Genomic DNA, 20,229 nt, shown 5'->3' with positions numbered 1-20,229 from the left:
TAATGTAAATGTATTGCTAAGAGGCACTCTAGGAAAGTACTAGGGGGAAGTTTAGGGTTTACGGGGGTTTAACGTCCCAAAGCGACTCAGGCTATGAGCGACGCCGTAGTGAAGGGCTCCGGAAATTTCGACCACCTGGGGTTCTTTAACATGCACTGACATCACACAGTACACGGGCCTCTCAAAATTTCAAACACCTGGGGTTTTTTTAACATGCACTGACATCGCACAGTACATGGGCCTCTAGAATTTCGCCTCCATCGAAATTTGACCACCGCGGCCGGGATCGAACCCACATCTTTCGGTTCAGCAGCCGAGCACCATAACCACTGAGCCACCACGGTGGCTTGTAGTGGGAAGTTTGAAACAATAGAATCTCATTAATTCAAACTTCAGGGAACCAGATAATTTTGTATGAATTGACAGAATTTTCAATTATCATAAGTGCACCTTGATTAATTATTAAATGTGATTTGCCTAATGGATAACTGCATAAAAATAAAGATTTGGAAGATTTGGAGCGTTAGCACAGGTAAGTGTGCTGCCTTTGAAGATAATGTATATATATACTTTTTAATTCTGTTTGCAATGTATTAATTGCCCATGCTATGGTCCTGTGAAAAGATCGGCAGTATAGTAAATAAATAAATGATCAGCAGCTGCAGCAGCAGTGCCGATGCACAGCCCGAGACAAGAGCACAAACTCTTCCACTCAGACCTGTGTCTTCCTGCTTTGCCCAGCCTTCCCAACCGAACTTCTTCTACCAATAAAGCTTGTTTTAAACAATATAAAATAATGACAAAAAGCCCTTATCTGTTTATTCAACCAGCAGCCCCCAACTGGCTCAGTGGTTCAAAAAAAAAAGTTAATGGCATTGCGCTTGTTTCCCAAGAGTAAAATCACGTTAACTGGGACTTCAGTAGATGGGGGAAAAAATGTCCTCGTTAGTCAAAAGCTGAAATATCAAATGGGCTCACAGCCAAAAATTGTCTCAATCATAGCAAATTTAAATGGTGAAAAATGTATAGATTATCAATGTGGCAGAGTATGCATTAGCATTAAGGTTCTCTCCAAACAGAGCAGCCACTGCCAGTGACGCGTTCAGGCCGTGTGAGCACGTGGCATGATCTAGTTCGTTGATCACCATGGAACACACTGTACCCCCGCTCCACTCTCTCGATCCAATCCACCGTAGGTAGAGCACGGCAGATTCCACCCCTCTCACCGTGCCCTCCTCCTTCACTTTGCTCCTAGCACTCTCGCCTACTTTGCTTTCCTCGTTCGCTCTGCCGTTACACAAAGGCCGCTGCCGCTGCTCAATTCCAGGAACAGGCGCTTAAGAGCTGCGCTCTAAAAGACCAGCAACTACGCGCCAATCAGCACCCGCAACGGCGCGCAACTGGCCTTAGCCGACTGATGTGTGGCCAATGTATCCACTATCATCGCAGGCTTATAGCGAAGATCAGAAAGTGAAACTATGCGATGTGGAGGGCATTCCGAATGCTAGCACCCCTGCCAATGTGCTCAGGCCAGAGCTCGCATGGGCAACGATTCAGGCTTGTTGTGGTGAGGTATTTGAACGATCGCTAGCAGAGCCAAGGTGTGGCTGGCGAATTTTAAGCTGACGCTGCACCGCTAACCTGATTTCGGCCGCCGCTCTTTCGCACGCCGGGGGGAAGAAAATTGAATTAACCGAAACCGCAGTAGGAACTGGGGATGAATTAAGCAGCTCTAAAATGCACTGCAAATATAGCTGCCCAACCAAAATTTTCAAATTTGAATGAACCGAAAGTATGAATTATCAGTTTTAATTATCGCGAGTAAACTGTATAAACAACCCGGTCACGTATGTACTACCAGCAAAAAATGAAACGTAAACAAGACAACTGAGCCACGAAAAGCAAAATAAGCTCTTAGATAGGGAAAGCTAGATACTAGCAAAGGGCAACTTCGCTTCCAAAGCTTGAGGACTCTTCAGAAGTGTTAACCAACCTCTCTTCTATTTGCTCTCCAGGGGCTTATATGTTGGCGTTTTTGTGTTGGCACCTTAGTTTTCTTGTTCGTGTTTCATTCGTTGCTGATAGTACCTGACTGATAATAGTACGAAATTGTTGAGGTCGACTACTATATATGCTCGACGTCTTTCTCTGCCGATTTATCTGCATTTTCCACTTTTCAGCTGAACGAAACCTTTGCAGCTCTGTTGAAACCTTTGTTGAAACCTCTGCTCTGACAAAATGTCTAAATAACTTAATGCTAATCCATTATATTCACAGAAGTACATAACTGGAAATGGGCACACAATCTCTTTAGGCCAAACACGAAAAGCGTTTGCAACTCATAAGCCTTGAAACTTTCCCTCTAAAAACAGCAACTCGGCATGTTAGACGTGCTAGTGTACTGCTGTGCAATAATGAAGACATAAACCCACACTCGCACAGAGATTGATAACAATGTACACTTTATATGCAACTTTACCTGCACATCTAAAAGTCCAGCAAAAAAAAAATAACAATTTACATGATCCTGCACAAAGATGTACAATGGCACCTCCTTCCCAAATAAAATGCTTCCCTTCTGTTCCTAACCCTGGTAGATGCATCTTCTTCCTACCAAAACGGGCACCTGCAATGAGAATTCAATGATAGAATGAATATTGAGCGTAACACGTGTTCTCTACTGAAAAGGAATCATCACGACCAGATTTACTGTTAATAAGGATAGAAGAGAGCTAGTGTTTAAGTATAATCCATGAATTCCACATTAGAATTCAGCAGAAATGCTACTTTATATATACAGGTAAGGGCCGCACTTGTGTAGGCACCAGATAAGCACCTAGGCATCAGATATAGCGCTAGACTGTATGGGACAAAAAAAGTAGTTTCCCCAGACTATAGCTTGAAAATTGAACTGTTAAGATTAAAATTTCACGTAATGGCCTAAACCCACCAAAAAGTGCCTATGTATGGCCCTTATATACATACAATATTCACATCACCACAGCATCAAACATATGACTGAATGACTTTTCACACAGACGCCGCTTTTTTTCCTCACGTTTCCATCCCAAGAAGCATGAATTAAATTTCTTGCTTATTCTGCTCACCTACGAAACACCTGCTGTTCACATGCATTTTGAATAAAAAGGAGTGCAATGATTGGTTTGGTTTATTGGGGTTTAACGTCCCAAAGCGACTCAGGCTATGAGAGACGCCGTAGTGAAGGACTCCGGAAATTTCGACCACCTGGGGTTCTTTAACGTGCACTGACATCGCACAGTACGGAGTGCAATGAGACCTCGTTAAAGTGCACTAGCATAAACACACTATTTCACCTCAAAGCTCGTTATAACAAACAGATATTACGAATTATTGGCTATATCCAACTGTTCCAAACTATTTTTAACAAACACATGCATTTCTTGCTTCGAACGCGGTTTGCCCTAAAACGGATATATCGATGTACTAACCACCAAGCTGTCCCTGCTCGGATGGCAGGCGGCAGGCTTTGCCTCATTACACGGGTGACTGGTGGTGGTGCGGTAAGTGCTTGCACCACGGTTCACGCTTTATTGCGCATTTGCCAACAGCACCACAAAACATGTAGCAGCGAGAATTGCCGGTAGCAAGGCAGTCCGCACTCATTTGCGCCTCTCGAACCCACTGATGGTCTCCAGTGATTTTAAGGGCACGTGATACGACTCCAGTCTTGCAAGGCAGGCACCAAAATTGGTGCTTGACGTTGCACCCTATACGACTATAGATCCTTGTTGTCTAGCCGTTCTTCTGCTAACAAGACTGCATGCACCAGGAAGCTTTTCTGGAGCAGATAGTACTGCATCCATGTCGTATTGTCTTACCACATTACACTTGTGTCATCATCTTCCTTTTTGTGGTTGCCTGGTTCATGCTTCCCTTTCGAGATGAATAATGTACAACTCGCCGTCTTGCATCAGTACCACTGATGCAGAAGATCGGTGCCTCATCAACAGACCCCACACACAGTGTTTTACAATCAAGCCTGTTAACTCTGAATGTCGAGACAACTGCCACTTGTGTGACTGGAAGACGTTGACGTTGTGCCCACAAAATTCTGTGCTCTCCATTGTTTTGTCCTCTATTGCTAGCTTACTGTGGCCATGTCAACCTAGGATGCAGGTTCAATCCGTTTCGACAAAGAAAGAAAAATGGTGTGTATGGAATGCAGGTCCACAGTAAGCAGTGAAAGTAGTGCCTGATCCACTTTGTGTGCCAGTTATGTTGGCAAATATTTGCAGGCTTTGGCTCGGATAGGAATTCGAGATGGTAGTGTGGAATGCTAAGCGAAATAGGAAGGCCATAAAACTGTTACAATGAAAGATGCACTCCTCACCATCCAATGTAGCACTGGCATAGATTCTCATGTGATGTGGCCTGCTTTATCAAGAGTTCCACTTGTTCAGGAACATCTAGCGTCTCATCAGGTGCAAAATCTCTCCCTGAAATGACCCAAAGACATTCATTTTTATAAGAGCCATGAAGTGAAATGAACGCTACATTACATGCTGCACACAGCACAATAATGCATCCTTATTCTCCAGCCTCTTTTACTGGCACTTCGTAACTAGTACTACATGGCTAGAGCTCAAGTTTTGCAAGCAGTGAAGCAACAGTCCTTGTGTGAATAATACAGGCAGAGTACTAAAGGAAGAGGTGAACCTAAAAGGAAGGAGTGTTGGACACATACTCCAGATCCCAGGAACAGAGCCCCAAACATAGCACACAGAGCACAAGCACCTTTTGTGCCTGATATACTCACAATGAGTATGCGTTGCGTGCAAAGCATTATAAAAGTAACCACACTGCTACAGAAATATGCAATGCCATTGCTACAGCAGTGCCCCCCCCCCCCCCCCAATGCCTCATGGCATACAATTCATTTCACGCATAATATACACGCGAATCATCACCACTAGTCAGATATGGCAAAATCGAAGCTACGGTTAATGATAATGTTTGGCACTTCATATACCTGTGAGCTTGTCTCGCACCCTGTTGATGATGGCAAGAGCTTTCTTGTTCAGAGCCTCTGGCTGGGCTTCCCCGTCTAAGGAATCAAATAAGAACATGACACAGACATTTGAGAAATGCAACACAAGCTGGACATACATTACAAAAACTTGGGGACCTTCTTAACCACATGCATAAAGAAAGTGCGATAGCATTTAGGTTGCCTGCGGTGGTGTCATACTGAGTGCCCAATGTTATTCTTGCAATTTTCCTGCCAAAGCTCCGGTTGCAATCGGTTCCACTGCTTTTATATGGTATGCATGAGTCATTCCAAATTCTCGCAGTCTTCAAGTTTTTAACTTTGGCAGTGCCCTATGATTGGTCCACTGGTGGTCACGTGATGTTGATAACATTACGATGTTCTCAATCGCATTTATAGCTTGTGGGGAGTCCTGAAACCCCTACTGGTGTAGTGGTGCTAGTTTCAAAGACAGTGACCGGTGGGACCCAGGTTGCTCTCCCCGAGCTGCCATAATACTCATGCGCAGTGCCATGGTGGGCAGACGGCAACTGCATTGAATTTGGCAACAGCGGTCAGTTTGCTCACAACCCTGTGGGCAGGCAGTGATGACATCACAACGTCACGTGACCTCTCTCGACCTATCGGGGTATTTTAAATTTTGCAGTGATGCCTGATTGGTCAACTGAGGTCATACAACTGACGATGTCATCAGGGAATTGACCAATCAGAGAATTTCGTTACAGAGCAGCCGGAAATTTTTTGCGAGACGACAGCCTAAATGCTACTGCACTAAAATGGTACGCAAGCAAGTCTGGCTACGTGGCGCAATTTTGGAAAGACCAATGCGTAAAGCAACCAAACTGCACAGCATCATTAACAAACGCACAAGTGGCAAATCTTGCTGGAGTAAAAACTTCCAAGGAGTTTCCCCCCATAACTAACATTTAGGAGCCAAATATATCCTGCAGAAATTATTTAACTCAGCTTTGCCTTTGCAAGTTAGTGAAATTATCAAATTCTGTATTTTTCTTGCAACGCTGACAATCTTTAACTAGTCAGTGGTGGTTTGCAGCCTTACCCCCAATACCAGAGATGGCGTCAACAGCTTTTTTTGCGGTTGGTTGGGAGCCAATGTCAACTGCTTCCAGGATATCTGAAACAATGTATAAAACACTAGTACCACAGAGTGGGCAGGATGCTATAGGATACCTAGAAAGCAAATGTAGAATGACAGAAACAGCACGAGCTATTTTGAGAAATACAGAAAAGATATGGCTGTTATTCAACATGGTAAAATGGGTGCATAATTATCAGTGCAGTCAGGCCCATGTGCAGTGCACTGCAATTAACAGCATCTAAAAAGCATGCAACCAATGATTTCTTCAGTACTGATTTGAAGGTCTCTTTATTGCTTTTCTGTTGAAGGATAAGTTTCGTGGTATTTATGTTCGACAGAACAAGGCACAATTTAGTGCCCTGAACACGAACTAGATGTTCTCTGTCACATAAGGCCACACTTTAGCTTCAATACACCGATTCCCGTCAAAATTTGTTCATAAATAGCTTCAAATGCTTAAAAAGCCTAAGCACTTGGCAATGCCTTATTGTGACACAATGATGTAATTAATATTTCTTGAGAGAAGAAGATAAAGAAGAAAAGAAAACAGCTGTACATTTAGATACTTTAAAAACTGCACACCTTCAGTGAGCTTTATCTGACATTACACATGGCAAGTGGTACCAGAGAAAATCATGTACAAAAGTATGTGGTGAGTTAACCTTTCTCATTTTTTCTATTGGAGTCTGGAAATGTAGATCTAAATTTACCTCCTTGGTCATGACTACAGGGGGCAGATCCACCTCTTGTTTTAGAATGCTTTACTTTTGGTTGTGCTGAAAAAAAAATAAAGAAAGCATGGCAGTTTGCTGAACCCTTGCTTACCAAAGATTCTTGAGAAAAAGCCTCAACAATTTGTTCAATGCAAAAAATGTTTTCTAATCAGCACAATTATATGACTACTTCCTACGGCTGTGCATATCAAGCAATGGCGGTCTGCAAAGAACACAATGTATGCCCCTAATCATGCAGTGCTACCATGACATTAGCACGCTCAAAGTGCTGGTCCTGACCAGCGTTATATGAGTCATACATAGTATACATGTGCAATGGGGCATGTAGTCATGCTGGAACCAGCCGCCCACATATAACTGGGTCATCTAAATTACCTGTCTTCCTATTATACTCAATAGATGTCACCCAAATGGCACATCCACCAGCATGCACAAGTTGACTTCTGCTCAGGGCTTGAAGCCTGACTTTATTTGGACATCAATTTAATTAACGTACCAAGGTGTTGTTCTTATACTTTAAGCATGATCATATGGATGAACAAAAACACAGTGGAGTTTACCTTTTTCACACATAATGCATTAATCCAACACTGCTACCAGTTTTAAACTATGCAGTCTAGAAAAAACAGCTTGACCTTGTTTCCTTTTTCAATGAATTTTTTTCCTTTTCCTTCGTATAATGCTAGATCATGCTCTCTTATTGCCTTCACCTCATAGGTCATGTTAGCTCTTCATGAGCAAGGGAGAAGCAAGACATAATATATCTGGCCTTGTGACAAACTGAAACAAATACTATATTGGACCTCTGAGATGAGGGGACAAGTCCTTGATAACTCTCACATTTCAGCTGGCTCCTCGTGTGCACTTACCATCCATCAACCTCCAGTTGAGCAATGGGTCATATACAAAGGCCTCAAGTACAGCCATAAGGCTGTCTTTGTTTCCACGCAGTACTTTCATGACCTTGGCACACGTCATTCTGTATGTGCCTTCAATGCCAGTCACCTAAACACATACACAAAAAAAGAAATGCTCAGGACCACTAAAAAAACTCCTCCCAGCACAGTGCCAAGTTGCAACATAACACTAACACGTAACAGCAGAACTGGATCCATGAATTGGTACGCACAGATCTTTTTTCTTTTCAATATGATGGCCCAAGTGTTATCTAATTTTCTCTTTGCTGACTGAAAGACTGCATAGCAAAAATTGCATGTTCACATGTTTCAAACTAGGCTAGTTGTTTATTTGCATGGCCTTACAGTTTTGTGCTTTTCAAGGACACTTCGACATAAAATAAGGGTGAAATGGCACAGGGCAATGATGCACAATCAATGTCCTTTGCCTTTCTACTCTTAATTTTGATGAAGTTTCCTTGAAAAGCACAAAGATGTAAGACGATGGTTACATAGACTGCTGAATTATTTTCAAAGCTAATCCAAAAGCACATGGCACTTGAAAAAACTAACTTCTAAAAAACTCCACTCCACTCACTCACTCAACTTCCCCTCGGAGCGAGTGAGTGAGTGAAAGTGGAGCAGCGAGCGAGGTTGCTCGCTCCACTCTCTCACTCGCTCCACTCTCACTCGCACACCTGCCCACACACACACTTACCCACCCACTCACTCACTCACTCACACTACCCCTCGTTTTTTTTTTTGCTTTAAACTTCAGAAAAATAGCAGTCTGAAATGCCATAGTGTAGAATAAGGGTAAATAATGACTGTTGCAGTCCATTCACGCACATACTGTGTGGTGATTTAAAGTGTTTTTTGAAACTTCCCAGGCCATGTCGCATCTGACCGCAACAGTTGCTTACTGCCGAGGTTCTGTGAACGTGGCAGTGACATACTACTACATAGCACTAGCACTCTGCAGCCTAATGTGCTGTTTGAAGGCATAGCATCTTTATGTGCCACACAGCTTACTGATAAAACAGACGAGGCTGCACATGCGATCTAGACATAATACTGGTTGTTCATCTAGTTTTTCATAATTAACTGCTAATGCAAAATATCGGCAGATTGGGAGAGTTCGTAAACCATGATGAGCTTTTTCAACAGTGCAGGACAGCAGGACACAGAACAAGAGACAAACAGCGCCGTGTTCGTCTCTTCTTGTGTCCTGCTGTCCAGTGCTGCTGAAAGAGCTTGCTTATGCAACCCTGATGCATCTTATAGTCACAACTTAACCAACCCAAGCATGCTCAGCTGTCTTCAACTTTACCACAACATTGTGCATCTTGATGCTGGTATTTATTGTTCATACTTCTGGCTTCTTTTCATCACAGAGTGCATCATTACAAAGGTTTCATGCCATTCCTGCACACTTTAAAAGAATGAGATCAGTGACATGAGATAAAATGATGAGCCAGGGAATGATGAGCCTCTGTAGTGCACTTTGATGATATGTAATTCCAAGGTTTACAAGCATCCAGTAACACAAACAGGAAGCTTCAGAATTGGAATGCACATTTATAGCTTCAGCGCACCACTGGTAAAATCTAGCAACTCGTGCAAGTTATTAAAACAGCAGCAACAAAAACTCTCGCAATACTAGGGCAGCATGCCTTACCTCCATGGCATTTATGAGCATGCGAGTGAGACGGAAAGGAATCTTTTCGGGAAACTTCTCGCGGGTCATGGCCACTTCAAAGCAGTCCCCAAAGTCAATGTGCAGAATCTTCCCACTCAATCGATCCAGCATCAGGTTGGAAGGGTGCCTTGATGTGACACGCAACATAAATTCAGGATCAATACAAGAGGCCAAACTGGCATATAACATAAATGTGAAGAGTGAATTCAACTTCACACAAAAATAATGGTTTGAATGCCAGTGAATAAAAGAATTCACGAAATAATTCTGTATACAGTCAATATGCAACTAAACAACACGTAATTAAATTTAACACCAAGAATGAAAATGACTCGAAGTCCGTCAAGGTGCATCTGCTACTGACCTGTCGCCCAGGCCAAGCACATAGCCAACCATGGACATAACAGCCAGAGACCTTGTGTAGTTGGTGCGCCGATCAAACCACACCTGCACACAACAGATGCATTGAAAATGTGCTAAATTTCGTAGGCTGGCTCAACGCGTGATAAAGCAAATGTGTACATGAAAATCCGAGGACAAACCTCCGAGCTGGGACTCTTCAACCACAGCAACTTGGCCAGGTCATCGCCGTTGGTGTGCTCAAGGGCATGCTCAAAGACCTCCACCTTTTGCATCAGGGTCAGGTGATCATAGTCTGGAGCCATCTGATGAACAAAGTTTCATACATCATTCATCTGGAAACCTCATGGGAATGTTAAGAATGAAAACATTCAACGGTAAGCCACCATCTTTCCTTTCAATGCATAAGGCTATGTGACCTTGTGAAATTTAGTAGGTACAGAGTGCACCTACACACAAGTGTTTCATTGCCATGTTTGTGCATCAATACACCATGCCCCCTTATTTCAAGCACACAGTATGCCAGTGGCCCTTACATCATCACACCATACTATTCCCTTTACATCTGAGGCATAAGGTACATTGAAGATGGTGACGCGATGTGCAAACTGCATGTGTGAAAAAAAGGCTCACAAGAAAATAACTGATCTAAGAACATCCTTGCGGTTTGCCCTAGTGAGACTTTCAGAATGTGCAACACTGAAATCAGTGCCATATAGCAGACTTCCGCAAATCCTATCTGGCCAAGACATAAAAGAGCAGTTTGCATTACAGTAGACTATGGTTAAGATGACTTCTCGGATAAGATTAACAATGCAAGGCCATTTGGTTGGTTTCCCATAGGACTCAATTGCTCAAAAATTATTTGCTTCACGTGTACTTTTGCGGCGACTGCAAACCCCACCGACCCTGCACAACAGCAGTGTCGAGGAAAGAAAAAATATGTACAAGCTTCTGTGCAAAAAAGCGCACCCCTGCGAGATAGCTTCCATGCACTGATGCGCACGGCTGTGAAGAAGCTGTCTTGCAGTAGCATGCCTTCTTGGGGGAAAGCTTTCTAGCCCGAGAGGAAAAGGCAGGGCACCATTGCATCTGCAGTTTGCGCAGAGATATAACATGCCCAGATATCAAAGTCGTGCATGCATTATTTGCCCCACGTTGTCCCTGGCAGACTGTAAATGGAGCGTAAGCGCAGACTGCAAACACTCATTAACTCAGGGGCCAAATTTTTTAACTGACGCGGCATAGAGATGGCCAGATATGGCCAGGCTCGCAGTGCGCCTGCCCGTAGCGTTGAGAACAGCCACGCCGTGGAAGGAGCAGGATATGAGAGAATTACCTGAAATCTGACATTTTAGGCTCAAAATAATGAGGTTTTTCTTCCATGAAAAATAATGTGTAATTGTTGGTACTTCTCAGCACTTTGTATTAAATGATGATGTGCATTGAGCTCTGTTGGATCAAAGAAAGCCGGCTGTGATGAAAGTTTGATCTGTTACCCTCAGCATGATCCTGTGTTCAATGTTGAGCAAAATCTTCTTCTTGTCCCTGTAATCTCGAATGAGAGTATGCAATGTGTCACAATGGGGCACCCAGCCGATGAGACCACTGTTGGTGGACAGTGGAATGACAGAGTAACGCTGAATCCTGAAAAAGGAAAAGAGTAAAAACAAGATATAGAATTTCCAAATGAAGTTATGATGACACAACAGCTAAATAAATGGCTCCAGAACAATGCAAAAAAAGAGGCACACTGAAAACAAATTGAAGTTGGCCTGTATCGATAGATTACCGGCCGATTTCGTATCAACACAGCTTTTGAGTGTAGATCCCTTAGGCTAGGCTAACACACCATTCACTTCAAAGCAGTGATCACGGAGTTGTTCTCGGTGTATATGTCAAAATTTTGAATCGGGTGGTGGAAAAATGCTAAAAATACAATATTCCCAGCAATACATGAGTCTTTTGCTGTGGAAAAAAAAATATCATAAGACAGAAACAGCCACAGAATCAGCTTTTACTGAGGACAAGAATTGGATGGAGCTGTCCTTAGCATCCCTTTAACACACTTCGCTATCCACTATTGCCTGTGTGATCAAGCTGTAAAGCCTCTTTGACAAACATTTCAATGGACATTCTTCCTTACTGTGACAGTCTCAACATATATTTCACATAAAAAAATGTATGTGGCAGGCTAGTAACCACCACTAATCAGGAGGCAACAAATATATTTCACATAAAAAAAATTAATACAGCAGGCCACCACCAATTAGGAGCAAGATAAAAAATAAAAGCACAATGGAATTGAAGTAACACGCGCCTTAAGAATTATACCTAATCACACTCCATTTTTTTATGCAAGAAGAAATGCATGCAACAGCCATAATGCCCACTGGCCCTTAGCACAAACTTACGTCAAATTTCTTCGGGACGTTTCAGGGTCGTTGACGAGCAGAGTGTTTACCAAGCCAAACAGCTGCATGACCCTTTCGTCTTGTCTCAGATCTTCATGCCCTTTCAGCAAGAACATGTAGTCCTTACCATTGCTCCCTGCAATGCAGCACAACACACAACCTCCTTCATCCAAATGCAAAAAATCCCAACAAACTCATCTGGACTGGTGTCTTTCCTTTAGCAGTGCTGTGTATCATTACGTTTCTATTAAGATAACAAAGCACTACCTAAGGTGGAATGTGGGGATCGGAGGTGAAATATTTCATTCTTTGGTGTACAGCAATGAAATCTGGCATGTTTATTGGGAAGTCCACTGAATGCCTTAATACTGTATAAACTCGTGTACAAGCTGCACTTTTAAAGTTTGGGTGTGAATTTTGAAGGTGCGGCCCATACACAAATTTAAAAAAAAACAATCGTATTTTTTTCGTAATTATATATGTAGTCCAAAACAGGGGGTGTGGCCCATACATGTGTGCGGCCCTTACATGAAATTATATGGTACAAAATTTCACTGAAATAACTTAAGTACATGTTTTGACATTATTAAATTTTGATATGCATGAATGCTATACCAAACTTGCAGAGAAAATTTGGCATGACAACAAAGCATGGTAGGAGCCTGCAGTCACTTCTAAGTTTTACGTAAAGGAATGGCTAATGCAATGACATTTTTTCAAATATTTTAGCAGCCTGATTTTTCTAAACAATGTTATATCCATGCTTGCATAATGCACTCATTTTTGTCATGTTAAATTAGTGACTGAGTGAAGAGAAAGACGAGAAAGTAATTCAGAAATATAGGAAGTCACTGCAAAAATAATTTATCAAGGAGCCCAATACAATAAACTGCATGAAAATCCGTGAAGCCATTGTCATGCTATGCTTTCTTCAAACAGGGCAATCTGGTAAAAACACTGCTGAGAAAACTGGCATTTTCGTCCAGATATCAGCCAATTTTTTGCTGCCTGCGATTTTTTATTTATTTATTGATACTGCGATCTTTTGCAAGGCCTTCGCAGGGTGGGCACACAATATAGAAATACATAAATGCTGGAAACAACAAAACGATCTCAGGAACAAGCAAACAATTCAAGAACACAATTGCAAAAAAAACGAAACACAGAAATGTAGCGTTACGACAATATATAAAGTTTAAGATGGCTTTCAAACCTTTTTAGTGAAGTTTGGGTTACTGCATCATTAGTGAGATTATTCCGGTCTGTAATTGTTCTGGGGAAAAAGGAGCACTTAAAGGTGTTAATTTGTGCGTTTAATGGTGTTACTGTAAAATCATGGCATTGTCTTGTGTTGTACCCTGAGGAGAACGATATAATATTGGATGTGTCAATATTGTACTGGCCTCTGATTAACTGAAAAAAGAATTTTAGACGACAGATGCGAGTCACTTATGGGCTGTTTTGGTCAAATGCTTAGGGGAATCCCCCAAGGTGGAGTAGATTTGTAATAAGGGAGTAATCGCTCATTGACATCCACTCGAGCGCAGCCATATGGCTACAAAGGAAAGCAATACAGCTTTCTCAGAAATCTCGTAGTTAAAGAAAGATATGGCTGCGCTCGGGTGGATGTCGATGAGTAATTACTCCCTTATTACATGGGCTGTTTTCAGGGGAAAATTGTTCAGGATCAGATTAAAAACGCCTTATAGACTCCAAATCAGATGTTGCATAAAATTCAATTTGTTTCTTTTTTTAGATTACCGTGATTTGATCCTCACATCCCCCTCTTAAAGCACCATTTAGAACTTCCTGTTGGGCACTACATTAAATGTGCTCTCTCTCAATTACTTTTTTTTTACACGTTAGGGGCACCTGTATTAGTACCGACATTAGTACCGAAACTCATGCTATATTTTTCTATTGCAGGCCTGCAAAACCGACAGAATCAATAAATAAATTGGAATTCAATCAAATCAGGCAAGCTACCTTTCTCATGGTCACATGCACACTAATTTAGTAAGGAAGTGTTAACTGTCTTATGAAGTCGGCTTAAATAGAGGGCCAAACAACCAATCACCAAATATGATCCAGAGCAACAAGCATGGCTCGGCACCTGCATCAATGCCATTGGCCGCACGACCATGAAACGAACTTGCCTTTGATGCACAACTTCCTGGGCCTCTGTTTGCTGGTGATGACCTGGAGTGAGCTCTCAATGCGAGCAATGCGGATGACTGGCTGGTTTGGGTTGTAGCTGCCAGGCACAGCCAGCTCAAAGTCTCGGCACATGAGCAGTTTTGGTGACACATACTGCAGCTCCAGGGATGTGAGCTGGAAAGCAAAGGGCAGCAGCTGTAGTGCCTGAGAACACTGTTAGCTCTCGTAAAAGAATAAACACTAACAGAGCCCCTTCAAAAGGATTCAAACATTTCTTTCTCTCTCAGGGGATCAAAACTGGTTAGGCATCACTGCTGCTGCGCTCAGTATCGATGTTTAATAGATAGAAGATGTGCCTGGCTCAAAAGTTCAACCCAGAATTACAAAGACAAACATGTAAGCATGTGTAAGACATATGTGACTCTTTGATATCTACCACTATACAACTAAAATATCTGAGTGTGCCATGGGAGTTTACGAGTGTACAGGTGCACCTATGGTGCTCAGCGCCTCACAAGCCCACCTGAGGCAGCTGCTTGGAGATACGCCGGAACACGTGGTAGTAGAGGTCCCAAGCCTGAGTCAGGTCTTTGACGTTCAACGAGCGCTGGTACTTCTTGCACCACTCCAGTGCTTCTGCCAAGTCTCTGCCGTAAGCCTGCGCCAACAAGGAATGGACGCTTGTTAGGAACCACGTAACAACCACAATGTGCTAACATGATGGATGCAGCACCAAAACGGGCACCTTATATCGACACTGCTTTTACTGCATGCAAGGATGCGAAAAGCAGGTGCAGTCTGTAACTGCACCGTTTTAACGTTTCTCCCCTTTTTACGAGCAACAAAAACCACTGCAACTTCCAAGCGGAAGAAATGTTCAAAAAAAAAAAAAGAAAGGATGGCTTGCAGGCATTCTCCCCTTCATGTTGCTGAAGACTGCAAACAGCAAGCAGCACACAATTAATCCAGGATACACTCAAACCTCATTACAGTGAACAAGCAAAAAATTTTAAAATGGTTTGAGGCAGGCGCAATTCGTAACATGAAATTAAGTCAGCGAACAAACGGCAACTCTGCCGGTCCTCACTTAAGAAACAGGGAGACCTTTTCCAAAGTTTCAGCACCATTTTGAAGGCGCTCGTGGGGATTCCAGAGGCCACAAAGAATTGGCGGTGACACTTAAGGTCCGCATTAAGGGTATGATGCAATAGAGTTAATGTGTTTATGCCCACTTATGTGGAACTGGTCATTCTCAACTTCGATTCATATATCCCTGAGAGTCCTCCAACCCCCCTCGCCTGGCGCAGTGATGCAGCGGTTAAGCATTGGGGCTTGTGCGGCCAAGGCTGTTCTTCCCAAGCAACCACTCAAGACCAATCATTAACTGCCACCTGCCATGGTGCGCAGTTTGCTCACAATCCGGTGGGCAGGTTGTGATGGTGTCACAAGGTTACGTGAAGAAGGTGGCCCACCTGCCTCAAAGGCTGCTTCTCTGGGGTATTTTTGTAGATTTTTCACTTACAGTAAATGGCGCCAATGCTGACACCAACAACGGCGCCACATTTTCTGTGAGATGAGCACCTTCATAGATCCCTCAGGAAGATGTGTTAACACTTCACTGGCTAATGTGCCTTGCACATTAACTGGGAGAGTATACACTGTTCTGGATGCTGCAGGATGTAGTGGTGATAGCTGCCACACAACAGAAACCACAGCAATATTCTAACTGCCACCACAGCAGGTAGTGATTAACTCAGTTCAGATCTGTTGGGTCCATGAGCTGGGAAGTAGGCACACCTGGTGGAAAGATGTCTCCCGAAGCGTCTGGGGCCCGCGCTCCATCATGGCATGCAGGGGCTCCAGGGTGGCAAGCATCCCCTTGACGTTGTGTTCGCCAAAATAGAGCCGCGAGGCCTCCTCGAGGCCCTCGTGCCACAGCTCGTGCCATAGAATGGCCACCCGTATCAGCTCTTCACTCACCTGCAGGGAAATGCAAGGTTTGCTGCACTAACAACATCCACGAGCATGGTATCAATGAACGCAGAAAATGCAGAAAACTCAGAAAGATGGTCTTGCCATAACAAGACATGATGCAGTAAAACGACCAGTAAAGAAGCAACCAGAAAGGCTGCCATGTCTAAGAAGATCTTATTTGCTCTGCTAGTGCTGGTCATTATTTGAGCAGCTACACCTTTTTGTCATCACGAGCAGACTATACACAAGTGCTGGACTAGCTAACATTAAGTAATGCTTGCCATACCAGCAGAGAGCCTAAGACCACTTACTGTGATGGCTTGGTTGACCAGCCGAGCACTGTGTTCCCGCATCACACCCAGAGCACGCAGTGCTGCCCGGCTTCGAGCTGGAAGGGCAGACTTTGACGCCACAGTTAAAGGGTAGATGAGGGCCTGGAGAAGACAAAAGCCAGAGACAGTGGGTGAAAACAAAACGTTTCACTTATCAGTACTGAGTGTAAAAGCCTGCCATTAACTTTGAAAGATCTGGCTGTTGCATCTGCAGAAATGGCACCTTTTTGGAACAAAAGCAATCACTTTGATAAAAAAAATCATAACTGAAGCCACTATTCCTGCAGCAGCAAAACAACATGACAATGTACAGCTGAGCTCTGAAATAATATAGTTGTCATTACCTTCATTCACACAGGCCGATAGCTACGACCATGGAAACAAGATACTGTGACTATTTCCTTAAATACAGATAATTCACTTACAGATAAACACTGTCGTGGGTTACTGTCATGTCACGTCATTTATCCAAGCTGTGCGGCCTCGAATACTGGGTCACATAATGAAGCTATGGGTCAGGTTTTGTTGCAAGTTCCAAGGAGGAGGACAGGACCCCACTAAAAAATCTGTCTCATGGCTTCATCATGGGACCCCGCGCAGCATAAAAAAAAGATGTAACCCTCCAGTGACTGAACATGTTGAAATCCTCAAAATCCTTTATACCACGAGCACTAGGCTGTCTATGATACAGAAGCTCAATCCCTGTGAAACTAACGAAATGTTGCATATTTACTAGCTTTGACTACTCCACGGTAGTGATGCAAAACTATCGATAGTTGATTCACTATTGAACTATCGATAGTAAAAAAGACTATCGATAGTACTATTGATAGTGCGCTATCGATAGTGCGCTAGCGATAGTACTATCGATAGTTCTGTTGATAGTACGATCGATAGCCGTATTGATACCACTTGTTATATACAGTTCTATATATTCTATAAAATCAACCCCGCGTACCCAATGCATCCTAAACTTCGTTTCCCGAGTGTGTGGTATGGAGGTGATGGTATGAGTATCTGACAAGACTTGCTGATTTTCGCGGCCTATGCATCACCAAGCTCTACAGACGTTCCCTACACAAAGTTGCTGGATAAAATGTTAGCGTGCGAATGTCCTAGTTGCGAAGCATGTGTGTGAAAAGCATTTCAGCAGGGGTTACGTCAGCAAGACGACGTCTGCTGTGCGCGATGGTGTACATCGTGTAAGCCAGTACAACTTGCGCTGTTTGTTCTTGCATCGGATGCAGTTCCAGGCATTTTTCCAAACTGTCCCTGTGCATGTGCAAGAAACACAGCTGGTCGAAATTTACCCGGAGACCTCCACTACGGCAGCCCTCATAGCATGAGTCTCATGAGACCATGAAACCAATCAGCTATCGCAAATGTTTTGGTTATATCGCTGGCCAACAAATGCATAATATCAATATTGTTACTATCAATAGTGTTACAGTGGAACCTCGATTATACGACGTTCAGGGGACCGCGCGAAACCGTCGTATAATCCGGGTGTCGTATAATCGAAAATCAAAGAATGCGGCCAGTGGCGCTCGGCCTTGCGCCGAAAACTGTTGACCGGCTTCAAGCCCGCGGCAAGTACGCCAATTAGATTAAAAAAGACAAAACCCAGCATTTGTTTGAAACAGATTTGCAAAAAAATCATTATTACCGTTTAAAAAAATCGGTAATTTTTTTTTGCACCTTTGCCCAACCTCGGCGCATCGACTTTCTTTCAAGGGCTGCCACGTCTGGCAGTAGGTCGCCAACATCGTCGCGCGCGCAAGCAAAGCGCCGGATGTTGTCGACGCTCTGCAACACGTCCGCGTAACTAGGAATGGGAGCACAAACCTCTGCATCGTTGTCCACTTCGGAAGTTTTATCGTGGGGCACAAGCATCCATTACTTCCATTACAAAAAGCGCCGTGGACGCCGCTGTCCTCGCTTGGGCGAGCGCGGCCTCGCCCGCTTATCTGTTTTTTCATCAGCGTCGGCTCCTGCAGACGCATCTGTTGCTGGGACGCGCATCTTATCTTTTCTCTTTATCTTTCCTCTGATCTTTTAACTCTCCTCGGCAGCGGTGGTGGCTTGGCTCACGCCAGTAGGCGGGCCCGTGCGCTTTCCTTTTCATCCTTCTCTCAGTCGCAACGACAACATGCAGGCCGCGCCTCCTTGGGACTCCGACTGCACAGGCTCGACGAAAAAGAGAGCAAGTGCACTTGGCGGCCTCGGCAACGCTCTCTTCCGCGCAAAAACGGGGGTGCTTAGATTCGCATGCAGTTTTTTTTTTTTTTCAGAATATTTTTTTCCGAAAATAGGGGGGGTGCTTAGAATCGCGAAAATACGGTACATCCCGGCCTGCGTTTGCTGACGGCCTTTTTTGACGGACGGTACGAGCCAGCCGTCGTACGAAGCGGGGTCCTTCTAAAATTTGCGTCGTATAACCGAGGTTTTTAATGCATTGTCTCTATGGCGGTTTTGCCGGGACCGCACAAATTCGTCGTAAAATGCGGGTCGTCGCATGACCGGGGGACGTATAATCGAGGTTCCACTGTACTAGCGATAGTGTTACTAGCGATAGTGTCACTAGCGATAGTGTCACTAGCGATAGTGTCGCTATCGATAGTGTCGCTATCGATAGTATCGCTATCGATAGTATCGCTATCGATAGTATCGCTATCGATAGTATCGCTATCGATAGTATTACTATCGATAGCGGTACTATCGGTACTATCGCAAGTAATACTATCGACAGCAGTACTATCACGAGTCATACTAGAGATAGCGGTACTATCACGAGTCATACTATCGATAGCAACATTATCGATAGTAATACTATGGATAGTAATACTATCGATAGTAGAAACGATAGTATTACTATCGATAGTAGAAACGATAGTATTACTATCGATAGTAGAAATGATAGTATTACTATTGATAGTGGCACTATCGATAGTTTTTGTACACTATTGATAGTTTAAAAAAACTATCGATACTATTGATAGTCAATTTTCCGATAGTTTTGCATCACTATTCCATGGCTAACGATGGGTGTGTGACTCTAAGCAAGCACAGAAATACGAACCAAGTGCAAGCGAGGAAGGGGGGGTGACAAGGGGGGCGTACCTGTGGATGTTTGCGTCCCACCTCCCCCAGCAGCTCGTGCACAAGACCTGCCACCAGGGGCCGAGGGGTGTCTAGCCGTGCAATCAGCTGCGGGATGACCTGCAGCCAGGTCTCCATGGGTGCCTTGTTCACTCGCTCAGCCAGGGCCTCGTTCACCTCGGGCCAGTGGCCGTAGTCAAACCACAGCGTAAGCAGCCTGAACCACCAAGCAAGCATGTCACACAGGGGTTTACATTGACTCTTGCACAGAGCTAACAGCTGGCAGCACCCTGTGGAAAACCACAACAACGTGCCCCATAGGCCTGAAAGTCTGAGCACACACTCCAGAGCACATACCGTATGGCTGCGCTTGGGTGGATGTTAATGAGTAATTACTCCCTTATTACTGAGAAAGCAGTGCAGTGGCACCAGTTAT

General features: G+C 43.8%; 1 protein-coding gene across 2 annotated transcripts in view; it reads right to left on the bottom strand.

The window, feature by feature from the left end:
- Positions 1-2,434: 2,434 nt before the first annotated feature.
- mTor (serine/threonine-protein kinase Tor) overlaps positions 2,435-20,229 on the bottom strand; it is a 123,236-nt gene continuing 105,441 nt past the window's right edge. For both annotated transcript variants that reach the window (XM_089575071.1, XM_089575072.1), the window contains exons 40-55: positions 19,815-20,010; positions 16,674-16,796; positions 16,186-16,368; positions 14,912-15,046; positions 14,384-14,562; positions 12,232-12,363; positions 11,317-11,464; positions 10,000-10,122; positions 9,822-9,904; positions 9,437-9,584; positions 7,732-7,867; positions 6,839-6,904; positions 6,090-6,164; positions 5,012-5,086; positions 4,373-4,478; positions 2,435-2,626 (exon numbers count right to left, since the gene is read on the bottom strand). In XM_089575071.1, coding sequence (XP_089431197.1) covers positions 2,611-2,626; positions 4,373-4,478; positions 5,012-5,086; positions 6,090-6,164; positions 6,839-6,904; positions 7,732-7,867; positions 9,437-9,584; positions 9,822-9,904; positions 10,000-10,122; positions 11,317-11,464; positions 12,232-12,363; positions 14,384-14,562; positions 14,912-15,046; positions 16,186-16,368; positions 16,674-16,796; positions 19,815-20,010 — 1,924 coding nt within the window. In that variant the 3' untranslated portion in view covers positions 2,435-2,610. The remainder of the gene's footprint in view (positions 2,627-4,372; positions 4,479-5,011; positions 5,087-6,089; positions 6,165-6,838; positions 6,905-7,731; positions 7,868-9,436; positions 9,585-9,821; positions 9,905-9,999; positions 10,123-11,316; positions 11,465-12,231; positions 12,364-14,383; positions 14,563-14,911; positions 15,047-16,185; positions 16,369-16,673; positions 16,797-19,814; positions 20,011-20,229) is intronic.

Source organism: Amblyomma mixtum, chromosome 2 (genome assembly GCF_055824585.1).
Source record: "Amblyomma mixtum isolate Tamu chromosome 2, ASM5582458v1, whole genome shotgun sequence".
Taxonomy (NCBI): Eukaryota; Metazoa; Arthropoda; class Arachnida; order Ixodida; family Ixodidae; genus Amblyomma; species Amblyomma mixtum.
Note: the sequence above shows the minus strand (reverse complement) of the source record. Positions and strands in the feature narration are given on the sequence as shown.